This window comes from Megascapheus bottae, chromosome 28 (assembly GCF_031878675.1).
Source record: "Megascapheus bottae isolate mThoBot1 chromosome 28, mThoBot2.hap1, whole genome shotgun sequence".
NCBI classification, from domain to species: domain Eukaryota; kingdom Metazoa; phylum Chordata; class Mammalia; order Rodentia; family Geomyidae; genus Megascapheus; species Megascapheus bottae.
In genome coordinates, this window is record NC_143536.1 from 10,089,901 (window position 1) to 10,101,937 (window position 12,037).

Here is a 12,037-nt window from a genome sequence, read left to right on the forward strand (position 1 = left end):
GAAAATCCCCATGAGACTCTTATCTCCAGTTTACCACTCAGAAATCGGAAGTATCACCGTGGCTCAAGTGGTAGAGCACTAGCTTTGAGCAGAAGAACTCAGGGACAACTCCAGATCCTGAGTTCAAGCCCCACCACCGGGAAAAATAATACCAAGCACATGTTAGTTCTGGGGTCTTCAGGGGACCTGACAGTGGGGTCACGTGGTCCCCACCTCTGCCATCTCCCTGTGTGCCCAGCAGATGGTAGCAGGAGCCTGGCTTTGCACCATTGCAGGCGGGAGGAGGCTGGGGCCCTGCTCTGGTGTTCTGTCCGCGTTCCTGGGGAAATTTCTTCCTCATTCTAGTTGTTTCTCTCAGCTGTCCATCAAAACTGTGCAAAAAGAATCCTGACACTTGCTAGTGGACAAAGTGGCTGGGGCTCAAGTGTTAGCTCAGAGCAAAGGAAACCTACAGAAGGAAGCCGAGTTGTTTAGCAATTTACAACTTTCTTCCTCCACAATTAAATAAGCACGTGAAGTACCCGGTGTAAGCCAGGGGCCAACGACTCAGACCTCTCATCCTAGCTACTTAGGAGGCTCTGAGATCTGAGGATCACAGTTCGAAGCCAGCCTGGGTAAGAAAGTCTGTAAGACTCTAATCACCAAAAAGCCAGAAGTGGAGCTGTGGCTCAAGTGGTAGAGTACCAGCCTTGAGCAAAAAACCTAAAGGACCACTAGTGCTCAGACCCTAGGACCAGCACCCGTGTACACACACACACACACACACACACACACACGTGTGCACACACATGCACATATAAGGCATCCACTGGAGGCAAAGCTATCCTTTATTGCATGCTAAAATGCCAGCTCTCATTTTTGTCGTAGATAAGCTGCAGCACCGTTCTTTGTTCCTTTCGTGGTGGCGAGGGGGTGTGAACCCTGTAGCAGATTCCCTCCACCTGCTCCTCCATCCAGTTTCTTCACAGACAGTGTGGAGGTCACGATGCCTCCCTGAGAACTGTCAAGGCAAGGCACACACTATGTGAACAAGATGAGCTTGGTGTCCTGCGCATAGTAGGTCTCGAGAAAGGCTTTCTGTTCTCTGCATTGCTCCCTGTTACTGCCTCATGTAGAAGTGGATTTACCCCCAATTTGGACAGTGAGTTTTAGGGAGACCTGACTTAAAATGCAAGCCATGGGGCATATGGGAGATGGGAGATCTGGGGTCCCCTTTATTTCATAACTCCTTTCTAGGGGTTCCAGCTCTCCTAGTAGCACCGAAGAGAGATGGCTCTGGGAAAGGGGAGTGGAGGACTTTAGCCCACCAAGCCCCCTGCCCCTGACATCCTCAGCAGCTCTGGTGGAGAGAGCCTCTGGGGCCTCCCGGGGCTTGCTATTGGGGTGCAATGGCCCGGGAGGAATGGGGCGGACAGGATGCTGCCTCAGCAGGCCCCGATGTGCTGGGTTGTCAGGATGCAGCCATAAATAGCTGAGTGCTGGAGGCCGCCCTGCGTGTGGCTTGGCCCCTCCGTCTGTCCTGTGTGAGGCTCCAGCGACAGGTGCATTCGGGGACAAGGGGTGGAAACTGGCCCTGGGCCCAGACCCAGGCTTCACTCATGGCTGGGGCTGGCAAAGAGGACCTAAGATGGCCAGCACACCGGCTGGGGGATGGGGGGGACTGCCTGTATGTCAGAGGGCAGGGGCTGGGGTCTGAACCCCTGGGCACAGATGAGGGGGCTCAAGGACCAAACAGCTGAGGAAGCAAATGAGATATGGCTGCAATAGCCCTGTCTTTCACTCTGTGTGTGTGTGTGTGTGTGTGTGTGTGTGTGTGTGTGTGTGTGTGTGTGTGTGTGATAGACAGACAGATAAACCAATGCCTTGGATGGAATGTTACTATCCATGGGATGGGATGTGTGTGTGTAGATGTGGGTCTGGGTGTGTAAGTATGTGTGTATGTGTGTGCATGTACCTGTGTGGGTGTGTGAGCATGCCTGTACATGTGTGTGTGTGCATGCACCCACCAGGCCAGTCCCCCCACATGACACCTGCAGGGGCCTGGCTCACGTGTCACAGTACTCGGGAAGGGAATCTGTCTGTCTGGGTGTGGCTGTACATAGTAAGCACTCCATAATTGCTTGTGGAACAAAGGACCAGTCACGTGGCCTAGGGCAGGTGTGCAAGGACTGAGCCTCTGACTCGCACTTTCTCTGCATGTCCGTCTGCTTTCCTGTCCCCATCCCTGGATGTGGGCCCTGGCCCAGGACCGGCAGGGGAGGGGAGGGGGGAGTCCAGGGAACAGCCCTGGTGTGGGGGGGAGAGGACCCTCCCTCCCCACCTAATCCCTGGCTCCGTGTTGGGGAGCAGTGGGGTATGGAGAGCCAGAGCTCTGGTTCCTTCCTCCCTTGCCCTCCCTGTGCCTCAGAGACATGGCCTCACTTGGTGGGACTTCAGGGTTCTCCTCTATCAAATGGGGTCTCTGCTTCCTCCAGGCCCCCTCGTCTGCAGGGCCTATGGTAGGGTCTCTGTGGGTGTTGGTTGAATAACTGAGTGAATGAATGTAGATTACGTCTTGCCTGAGTTCCAGCAAATCACACACGGGGGACCCGTGTCCCCACATGTTTCCCTTTACTTTGAAGGCCGAGAGTTCCTGGGGAGATGGCAGAGCAGGAGCAGGTGGCAGCTGGCAAGAGCCATGGAGGCCTGGGGGGCAGCTACAAGGTAAAGCCATCCACTGGGAGAGGAGCCTTGCCAGGGAAGCGGTTCCCTGCCAGCCCTCATGCCGGCCTGTGGCCACGCACATCCTTAGTGGCCTGGTAGTGTCCTGGGGGGGGGGGAGTGGATGGAGTGTGCCAGGAATGCCCTGCCTGTCTCCACCAAGAATGGAGTCGTCAAGTTCCAGGAGGTGTAGCTTCGAGCTCTGTCTGTCCTGAGTGATGCAAGTCTAGTTTCTTGCAGTCTCTGTTTCCTTTGGTGGCTTGGCTCTCTCCAAGCCATCTCTGGTGACACCTAGGAGTTCTGTGAGGGGGGTGAGGTGAAGGAATGGGGTGGGGACAGGAGTGCTGTCACAGGAGCAGGGTGACAGAAGAGGAAGGGAGCCTGGCGCCTGATTTCTCCTGCGATACTGGGCCAGCCCAGGGCCTTGAGGGGTGGCAGAGCCGGTCTAGAATCTGCACACGCAGAGCTTCTTTCCGAGGGGGGGGGACACGTCAGCAGTCACCTGGGCTCCTCCCCACTCCTCTGGCCACCGTGGGTCTTTTGCTGCCTGGCCACGACTGGTTCACTTGCAGCCTGGGTGGCTGGGGAAAAATTTCTAGTCTGGTGGTCATTACTTGCCTAGTGCCCGGTGGCCACCAGGGGGCGGTGTGAGGGCAGCATGGAGCTGGAGGGGGAGGAGGGGGGGTGCCCTCCAGGGCCAGATGAACCCCCTGCTCTTCTCCTCAGGTGACCCTGTACGAGCTGGAGAACTTCCAGGGCAGGCGGTGTGAGCTGTCAGCCGAGTGCCCCAACCTGACCGACGGGCTGCTGGAGAAGGTGGGCTCCATCCAGGTGGAGTCAGGCCCGTGAGTTCCTCACAGCCCCCTCCCTGCCTCAGCTTCCCCATCCATGAGCTCAGCTGGCTCATGCCTGTCACCCTAGCTTCTCAGGAGACTGAGATCTGAGGATCGCAGTTCAAAGTCAACCTGCGCAGCAAAACTCGTGAGACTCTTCTCTCCAATAAGCTACTCACGGAAGTGGCCCTGTGGCTCAAATGGTAATGAGCCTTGAGCACAGCTGGAGGCTCAGGGATAGCACGCAGGTTCTGAGGTCAAGCCTCAAGACTGGCATCATCATCATCATCATAATAAATAATAATAATAAAAGTCCACAGATCTTGGGGCTCTTTGGGAAGTCTCCCCTTAGTCCTGGCTCCCCTCTCCCCCCTCCCTCCGGCAGGTGGCTGGCGTTTGAGCGCAGAGCCTTTCGTGGAGAGCAGTTTGTCCTGGAGAAGGGAGACTATCCACGCTGGGACGCCTGGTCCAACAGCCACCTCAGCGACAGCCTGCTGTCCCTCCGGCCACTGAATATTGTGAGCACTATCCCATGGGGCTCATCCAGCATGGAAAGACTCCTACTTCCATGATGGCCCAGGTCAGGTGGGCAGCTGACCAGAGCCCAGGGCCTCATCAGAGCCTGGAGGCGCCCTATTAGAGCTGGAAGCCACACCGCCAGCCCCTCGCCTGCCCTCTTTCCATGACCTCTTAGAAGGCAGTGAGACAGGCTGGGAAACCCAATCACTACTATATTTTTGTTCTGCCACCAGCTCTGGGCCTCCATTTCCCTTTCTGCTGGATGGTGGGGTTGAGTGAGAGCCTAGAGGCCCCTTGGCCTTCATCATGGCTCTGAGATTCCCAGTGCACCGGCTCTGGGGGTATCCCTGGGTCCCCTTTTCCTCCTGCAGTGGATTTGGGGGTGACCTGGCCATTCTTCCCCGTGATCTGATCCCGCCTCCAGGACAGCCCAGACCACAAGCTGCACCTGTTTGAGAACCCAGCCTTCAGTGGCCGCAAGATGGAGATCGTGGATGACGACGTGCCCAGCCTGTGGGCACACGGCTTCCAGGACCGAGTGGCCAGTATCCGTGTCATCAAGGGGACGTAAGGACCCCACCCTCACACAGCACCCCCCCCAGCCTTCTGCCCCAGCCTCCCGCCCCAGCCTCCCTCCCTCACGCAGGCCTTTGCCCGGGCCTCCAGCCAGCCATACTGTCCATTCAACAGAATGTCGGGTCACAGCTTAGACAGCACGGTGATGCATGCCTGTAATCCCTGCCCTTGGCAATCTGAGGCAGGAAAAATCACAAGTTCCAGGCCAGTGTACATGACATATTGAGAACTTTTCGGGGTTGTAACCCAGTGGTAGAACGCTTGCTTTGCATGTGGCAGGCCCTGGGATTCTGGCAGGACCTACGACCCACGGTCCTGTGGGGATTGACAGCTGTCAATCTCCTGGGCAGGACACAGGACAGGCTTGTCACCTCCCTCCCTCTAGGTGTGAGGTGACCATAGGATCACTTTCCTAGCCATGTTCCTGAGCCTGCCTCTTGGAGCTGACTCTGGCCCTGGTCATTCACTCAGCCACTCTTTCCTGAGTGCCTGGTGTTGGGGACAAAGGGGACAAAGGCTGATATATTCCTGGGTTATGATGATCAGGGTAGTTGTGCAGATACCCCAGAGTTCTGAGAACCTCCAAGGGGAGCTCAATTCAGCCTGGGGGTGGCAGTGGGGAGAGCAGAGGAGTCATGTGAAGAAAGAGACAAGGAAAGTGCACTAGAAAGGATGGGAAGGCCAGGCGCTGGTGTCTCACGCCTGACATCCTAGCTACCCTGGAGGCTGAGATCTGAGGATCACAGTTCGAAGCCAGCCTGGGCAGAAAAGTCCATGAGACTCCAATGAAAAAGTCAGAAGTAGCGCTGTGCCTCAAATGGTAGAGTGCTAGCCGTGAGCAAAAGAATCTCAGAGACCGGGCTCAAGCCCTGAGTTCAAGTCCCAGGACTGATTAAAAGAGTGGGAGGAGGGATGGAAAGAAAAAGACAAGAAGGACCAGCATCCTTGGCAGAGGGACTAGAATTCCAGGGTTCCGAGGCACAGTGTCTCGGGGGAAGGCAAGCTAACCCCCTTGCTTGCTCATTACGTTGGCAGGTGGGTTGGCTACGAGTTCCCCGGCTACCGCGGGCGGCAGTACGTGTTTGAGCGGGGCGAGCTGGGCCACTGGAACGCGTGGGACGCCGGCCAGCCACAGCTGCAGTCTGTGCGCCGCATCCGGGACCAGAAGTGGCACAAGCGGGGCTGTTTCCTCAGCAGCTGAGGCTTTTACCCCGGGGGGCCGCCGCCGACTGGGGGCCAAGGCCCATCTGCCCTGCCCCAAATCTGCTCAATAAAGCCTGGGGTCCCACCCCCACCCGCTATGGTGCTCTATCTTTTCTCCTGGGCCGGGCTGGGGGGTCCTGAGACCCTCCCTCCCCAACAAAGGCTGAGGGCTGCATGTGTGTCCTGGACTAGTCCTAAGCAAGGCCCAAGTGTCTCCTGCTATGATTGAGTGTTTCCATCTGAGGGTCTGCGTATCTAATCCTGACATGCTGGTCTGCCCATCATCCATCCATCTGTCCATCATCTATCATCCACCCGTTCATCCATCCTTCCATTCCTCCACCTATCCATCCACTCACCTATCCATCCATCCACTCCTCCATCCTTTTATCCACCCATCCATCCACTCATCCATCCATCCATCCATCCATCCGTCCATATCTCCTTTCCTCCCTCCCTCCCTCCATCATCCATTCACCCACCCATTCATCCACTAGCCATCCATGTACCCATCTGTCTATCCATCCACCCATCCATCTCATCTAAGTACCATCCATCCACTTACCCATCCATCCATTCATCCATCCATCCGGCAATCCATTCATCATCCATCCACCCACCTGTCTAACCATCACCTATTCACTCTCTCACCTATCCATTTATCCATCCATCCATACATCAATCCATAATCTACCATCTCTCTATCCACCAATCCATCTACTCAGTCATCCATCCATCCATCCATTCATCCATCATCTATCCTCTCATATTCATCCACCCTCCCATCTTTCCACTCTTTCATCCCCCATCCATTAATCCTGCCCCCCCCACATCTGTCCTCTTCTCTCATGCATCCCTGTCATTAGCACACGGTGGGCTGTTATTTGTGGGGTGAGGGTCCTGACTCTGCCTTTTTCTGGTAGACAGCCAAACCTGTGTTCTCACAGCTGTGAGGACCTGATCTCCACTCACCACCATGGTCCAGGCCAGGCAGTTGGAGGGGGGGGGGGGCTCTGATGCAGGGTGGTGGCCTCCCCTGGGGCCAGGTGCAGGGTCAGGGCTGGAGCTGGGTTGATTCTAGAGGTGGGGTTCAGCTGGACCCCGAAACCCAGGACAGCCCCGGGTGGCCCGTGGTGCACAAGTGTCTACACCTCAAAGCCTCAGTCTCCCACCATGGCCACCTGCAGCAAGGCTCCGGTGTCTGACCCTGCTTGGGCCGCAGCCCTCGCTCGGGGAGGCGAACCACGGGCCTGGGTGCTGGGGTTCCACAGTCAACGGGTCCAAAAGCCAATGCGACGTTGGGGAGGGGAGAGGCCTTGGTGCCACCCGGGGGGTCAAAGGCCTTGACCCACACCAGCAGACCCTGTGCCTCCCCAGAGCCAGCGGTGCCCAAAGAGCAGGGTGTTAATGTGCCACCTGACCCCACAGAGCGGGGGTGACATCATGGGGGAAAAGGCTGGAGCATGCACAGTGCCGCCATGGTCTGTGTCCTGAGCAGGCTCGGTGCACTGGGCAAGGCTGTGTGCGTGTGTGTGTGTGTTGCTCCTGGGTCCCCCAGGATTCATGCCAAGGCATGTGGGGCTCAAGGCCCAGGACATGGGCAGGACCCCCACAAATTCAGAGAGAGGATCCCTGGAGCTGTCCCCTGATGGCTCTACGGTCACCCAGACTCTGATTCTTCTAGGGCAGGGGGTCTTGATGCCATCCTGCTGCCACTTCCCCCTCCCCCAGCTCTTCCCCGGACACCTCTCTTGCGGTGCCTTGGAGCTGTGAGCCTGCCACTGGGCATCCATGGATGGCAGTGTTTCCTCCTGACTTTGCCCCAGCCAAGCCCCCTGGCGAGGCCTTTGCATGCAGGACCGCATTGCCTTTGTCCAACCAGGACCCGGAGGCGCATTCTCCTCTGTCATGGGAGAGGGATGGCCAGGCCTCTCCAAATCAGCCAAGCTCTGCTCTGCTGTAGCAAACAGCCCTGTGGCTGGTGGCTTAAAACAACACAGGCTCATGTCCCCTCTGTGCTGTGGAATGCTGGCCAGCAGGCACCCTTCTCCACGCTCTCACCCCAGGACCCAGGCAGGAGGGGACACCCTGTTTTATAGAGAACACTGGATTCTGCCTTCCACCATGAAACTCAGTCACCCGGAAACTGCGCAAGTCACGTTTATTGGCTGCTGTGGGTCATAGGACCTACACCTCCTACCATTCAAAGTACAAGTAAAAACCCCTTGTTCACCCACCTACCAATCCAGCTTGCATCTGCTGCCTCCCTTTCCCTGACTGTCTTCCTGTCTCTACTCCCCATTCTTTCCCAGAATTCGAAATACATCTTCAGTACTGGGGAGCTTCCTTCTGGAAGAGCCCAGATGCAGGCACTATAGGTTTTGCCTCTTCTTTATTTGTTAACTCAGCCCACCAATGCACATCTTAACACCTACTATGCACTGAGCCTGGGCAGGCTCTGGGCTACAGAGGGGCCTGAGCCCTGCTCTGTTCTCACCGAGCTCATTGTTTACATAAGCACACCACTCCGGTGACACTAAAAGCAAAAGGCTACAGCCAGGTATGGTGACACCATACTTAACACAGTGAGCAGAAAAGGCCTGGCTAGGCAGTCAGGGCAGCGGCCCTGCCCACAGAGGAGAGAAAGAAGAAGCAGGAAGGAAGGAAGGAAAGAAGGAAGGAGGAAGGAAGGAAGGAAGGAAGGAAGGAAGGAAGGAAGGAAGGAAGGAGGAGAGGGGAAGGAGGGAGGGAGGGAAGGAAGTACAGACAAGAGGCTTTGAAAAAGCCCAGCCTTGAATTCACTGGAGCTCCCTGGGTGGGGTTCCTGGAGTTCCTGCATCAGGGCCCCAAACAGCTGGTTTTCAAAAAAGTTCTTGTGGAGAGTTCTGATCTGCACATGCTGAAATACTTCCACCCTCCCATGTTCAAGGAAGCATAGTCTTCGATCGTGAAGCAGAGGGGACAGGGTGGGGAGAGAGGGGAAGGAAACTGAGGCAGGAGGAGAAGGACTGCAGTGAAACTGAAGCTTTTTGTGTTGACAAGTCTAGACCTCTCAGCTTCACCACCACTGCAGACTTCTGTTCTGGAACGCCAGGCCGGGAGTGTGGCCTAGTGGTAGAGTGCTTGCCTAGCATGCACGAAGGCCTGGGTTTGACTCCTCGGTACCACATATATAGGAAAAAGCCAGAAGTGGTGGTGAGGCTCATGTGGTAGAGCTCTAGCCTTGAGAAAGTCCAAGGACAGTGCTCAGGCTCTGAGCTCAAGCCCAGGACTGGCAAAAAAAAAAAAAAAAAACTGGAAGGCCGGGCTCTGGTGGCTCACGCCTGTCATCCTAGCTACTCAGGAGGCTAAGATCTGAGGATCTTGGTTCACTAAAGTCCATGAGACTCTTAGCTTTAATTAACCACCAGAAAACCGAAAGTAGTGCAGAGGCATAAACTGGAGACACTGGATTGGATAGGTGGGAGTCCATAGTAAAAAGAGATACAAGCTGTGTCCTTTCAGGTGTCTGTGACACTGTGCAGCCATCCCCACCATTGGTCCCTAGAGCTCTGTCCTCTCTGGTGCCAGCCCGTGGCCGTACACCCCACCCTGGCTAGGAGCTTTTCTCCTCTAGCTGCCATAAATAGGCAGTGCATCTTCCTTTGCTCTCGGGTGCTCACGTGATTGTCCCACAAAACCTTGTTGAGGTGTATCCAGCTGACCATATGGCTCAGAACTCCCTCCCTTTTAACATCTGAGTAATATTCCACTCCAAATGAATGTATGCATTCATCCGGAAGGGGTATTCAGGCCCCCTCCTCCTGCCTACTCTTGTAACTGGAGCTCCTTGAATGTGGGCATGCACACCTTCTGTTTTTTGGGGTGCACGCCCCACCATGGGCAGGGTTCCTGCACCCTGCCGTCTTTTTGTATGTGGGTTGTGGGGAGTACCAACCTGGCTCTCCATAGCAGCTGCCATATTTTTCCCCCTCCTTCCTTCCCCCAGATTTGTTGTTTTCCTGCCCCTACCTCTCCCCAGCCTGTGGTGTGTTGTCATGGGTGCCCAGAATGGGACACGGCACTTAGATCTGCAGACCCCAGAGTAGAGCAGGCACCGCCCTCCCAACACCCATCTTCTGATGGAAAAAAGGAAAACGAGGGGTGACAGGGGCCCAGAGAGAAGCAGCACAGGTGCATTCGTGAGTGTGAACTCACACGGGTATGTCTGTGCATGCTGTGTGCATGCATTTGTGTGGATGGGGGCCTGGAGGTGGATGGAAAGCAGGTGTCTGCAATCCTAAGCCCAGTCTCCAAACCCCAGCCCAGCCTCTGACCTTGTCCTCAAGGTGAAGCCAAGGCCTGGTATGTAGAGGCATAGGCATGGGGCAATGGGGGGACAGGAAGTTTGCAGCAATGCAGTGGGGCTGGGGGAGCCGTAAATGACCACCAGCGCTTCACAGTGGGAAGGGATCCAAGAAGTTTCTCTGGATCTCCAGGTCCAGAATCCCAGGGGCCTTGAGAAAGCTGGACTCTGGGACCCTGCCTGCATTCCCGGGCCCCTGCCTACTCTGCGCCTGTGTATGACAGGCACATCTAAGCAATGTGACCTGCTTGGGGGAGTCTCTGAATGCATCGAGCCAGATCCCAGACTTTCCTCCAAGCTATGTGTATGGGCTAACTACTGTCCAGGCCTAACCCCAAACCCTAGTCCAGCCTACCTGGACTGGAAGTTCAAGAGATGTTTATTGGATGGGTGGATAGATGGATGGATGGACAGACAAACAGATGAATGTGTGGGTGGATGGACAGAGAGACAATCGGATGGATGGATGGTGGATGAATGGATGGATGGGTGGATGGATGGATAGATGGACAGGTGAGCAGATGGGCAGATGGGTAGATGGATGGATAGGTGGATGGATGGATGGAGAAACAGCAATAAGTGGGTGGATAGATGGATGGACAGATCTAAGGATGGACAGGTGGGTGATGAATGGATGGACAGGTGAATAGGTGGACGTGAATAGATGGGCAGAAAGGTGGACAACTGGGTGGACAGGAGTGAATGGATGGATGAGTTGGTGGATGGATGGATGGATGGATGGGTGGGTCGACAGATAGGTGGATGGATGGTTAGGGGTGGATGGATGGGGGAGCATATGCATGCATGCATGGGCAGGTGTTGTTTTTACCCAGAGCCCTTTGTGTTTCATGCCCCCGGGGAGTGGTGACCCAGCCTGTGAACCTGGCACGGCCCTCTCCTGGCAGCCGGAAGGCTGATGCATGCAAAGCGGGCATCTCCTTGCCTGTCCGCCTGACCACCCTGGCGCGACCCAGTCTGACAGCTAAGGACCTCATTGTGTGGAGACAATGGCCGTGGGCATTTGCTGACCGCGCTTCCATGTGGAGTTAATCCCGCATTCTCGCCCTGCACTCGGCAGGCACCCAGCGATCACCATCTTGGCACGGGCACTGCTGGGAAGGTATAAAGGCCACCTCCTGCCGCGGGTCTCCAGGGCACGCTCGCGCTGGTGTTCAGGTACGCGGTAAGCATCCCTCTGTCCTCTTCCCCTCCTCATCTGCTGCCCTCAGTGCTGGCTGATGCGACCACTCTCTCTGTGTGTTGTCTGAACTCCTCCTCGGTTGTGGGGACACAATGGCTGTGGGTACCCGGACACCTGGACAGCATCCTTTATAAACAGGAAGCATTTGGTCAGCACCATATTCTCGCGGCGGGTGCACTGGCAAATTCAAGTAAGAGATCTGGTGAGCCTGCCATCCAGCGTTGTCAGCTCTGGGACAGCTCTGTCGGTGCCCTGGATGCCCCCTCAGTGGCCAGTCTTGGGGACAGTATGGCTGTTGGTGGGGGGCTCCCATGACAGGTGATTCTGTGCCAATCCACTGCCACCTAGCAGTGCCAAGCACCGAGCAGGCTGGGCGCTGCCACACGTCTCAGGCGCCGAGCCTCCAGTGTGCCCCAGCCCCCTCTGCCCCGCTCACCCATCTTCTTAGATGCCACTGCAGTCTCGGTTTACAGAGGGGATACTGAGGCCCGAGGAGGGAGGGAGGGAGCCTGTGGCCTCCCATGGTGGCTGGATCAGTGCCCGCACTGGATAATCAAACTTGCCAGCTTGCTCCATAGATCGAGCATGCGTGCATGTGCGTCTGTGTGTGTGTGTGTGCGTGCATGTGAGTGTGTGTGCACGTGTGTGTGCGCATGCGTG

General features: G+C 56.2%; 1 protein-coding gene across 1 annotated transcript; it reads left to right on the forward strand.

Annotated features, from left to right (window-relative positions):
* The first annotated feature begins 2,432 nt into the window (after nt 1-2,432).
* On the forward strand, nt 2,433-5,829 carry Crybb3 (crystallin beta B3). The gene is made up of 6 exons (XM_090319998.1): nt 2,433-2,498; nt 2,622-2,703; nt 3,427-3,545; nt 3,919-4,051; nt 4,477-4,619; nt 5,664-5,829. The coding sequence occupies exons 2-6, from the start codon at nt 2,641-2,643 to the stop codon at nt 5,827-5,829; spliced, it is 624 nt and encodes a 207-aa protein (XP_090176124.1). The 5' UTR covers nt 2,433-2,498; nt 2,622-2,640.
* Nucleotides 5,830-12,037: the final 6,208 nt, after the last annotated feature.

What these genes read in the sequence shown, in the direction of transcription:
- Crybb3 (XM_090319998.1), top strand. Translation starts at nt 2,641, where the DNA reads ATGGCAGAGCAGGAGCAGGTGGCAGCTGGCAAGAGCCATGGAGGCCTG. An exon ending in GCCTGGGGGGCAGCTACAAG is followed by an intron (nt 2,704 to 3,426) that starts GTAAAGCCATCC and finishes TCTTCTCCTCAG; the next exon opens with GTGACCCTGTACGAGCTGGA. An exon ending in ATCCGTGTCATCAAGGGGAC is followed by an intron (nt 4,620 to 5,663) that starts GTAAGGACCCCA and finishes TTACGTTGGCAG; the next exon opens with GTGGGTTGGCTACGAGTTCC.